The sequence below is a fragment of the Perkinsus marinus genome (genome assembly GCF_000006405.1).
Source record: "Perkinsus marinus ATCC 50983 genomic scaffold scf_1104296937808, whole genome shotgun sequence".
Taxonomy (NCBI): domain Eukaryota; phylum Perkinsozoa; order Perkinsida; family Perkinsidae; genus Perkinsus; species Perkinsus marinus.
Window position 1 is genome coordinate 1 of NW_003213705.1, and position 1038 is coordinate 1038.

Genomic DNA, 1038 nt, shown 5'->3' on the forward strand with positions numbered 1-1038 from the left:
TCAGAGCCGTCCTCACGCTTGGCTTCCACCAGACTTGTCATCATACCTGACCAAACTTCCTCGGCTATTCGACATCTTTTGAATAACCTCACCACTCATCTTTGACGTGTGGCACGATAGAACCGCCATAGCGATGAAGGCATGAGCATCCTCCTTCTCAACGGCTCGTCGCCATAGAGTCTCCACACACGATTCCGAGGCCGTGATAGTTCGACGAGGCACCGGACATGGGCTCAGACCTGCTTATAGCTAACTCATCTCGTCAGCAGTATTAACTCACATAAGGCCAAGACCATACGGCCTATAGAGTTCTGCAGAGTCGGCGTTATCGCATGTCGTGCATTGGGTATGGGTTGGAGCATCTCTATCCAGCCCTCTTCCACTAGCCGAGGGCCCACTCTCGCTGCAGTCTGCTGGCATGCCGCTACGTCTAACAACCCGAACAAACAAGGATGCCTGTAAGGAGTATGCAGCCTCCTCCTCCTCCTTCTCACCTGTGACGAGATCGAAGACCACTGTTGCCCTGGTGACAGCGGTGGTGACAGCTTCCCCACCTGTCGATCGAAGGATGAGGGCAGACTTCACATGAGCATCGATAATGGCACTCATAACTTTCCCTAATATACTCCGATTCATGAGTGACCTGGCTCGGACTCATCAGCAACTAGCCCGCCGATGCCCCGTACCCCTTTGCAAGCGATATGACATCACAGCATCGCGCCAATAATGCAGTGGGGACATCAGAACGAGTGGCAAGCGATAGGACGAGGGAGAGGAGACCACTCCTGGCTAGCAGGTCCGGGATAGCGGTGAGAGTCCTATTGACGTCTATAAGAGTAACTGAAGTCAACGGTTGCCCGAACAACGCTGAACTCGATGATAATGAATACGCAGTAAATCTAGAAGGACGGCGGTGAGCTCTTCGCTGCTCAGCTCCGTTGGAGGCTTCCGTTCAGAAGTAGACGCCAACCAAACCATCTTGAAGGCCCTCACGAATGGCGGGGCCTCTCCTTCGAGACTTAGTATAGGGTGCATCTG

At 53.4% G+C, this 1038-nt stretch overlaps 1 protein-coding gene across 1 annotated transcript; it reads right to left on the bottom strand.

The window, feature by feature from the left end:
- Positions 1-276: 276 nt before the first annotated feature.
- On the bottom strand, positions 277-554 carry Pmar_PMAR019689 (hypothetical protein; the record flags this gene model as incomplete). Its single annotated transcript, XM_002783012.1, has 2 exons — positions 277-430; positions 495-554. Coding segments are annotated over 2 exons (214 nt in total), but the record flags the coding sequence as incomplete, so codon positions are not given.
- Between the last annotated feature and the right edge of the window lie 484 nt (positions 555-1038).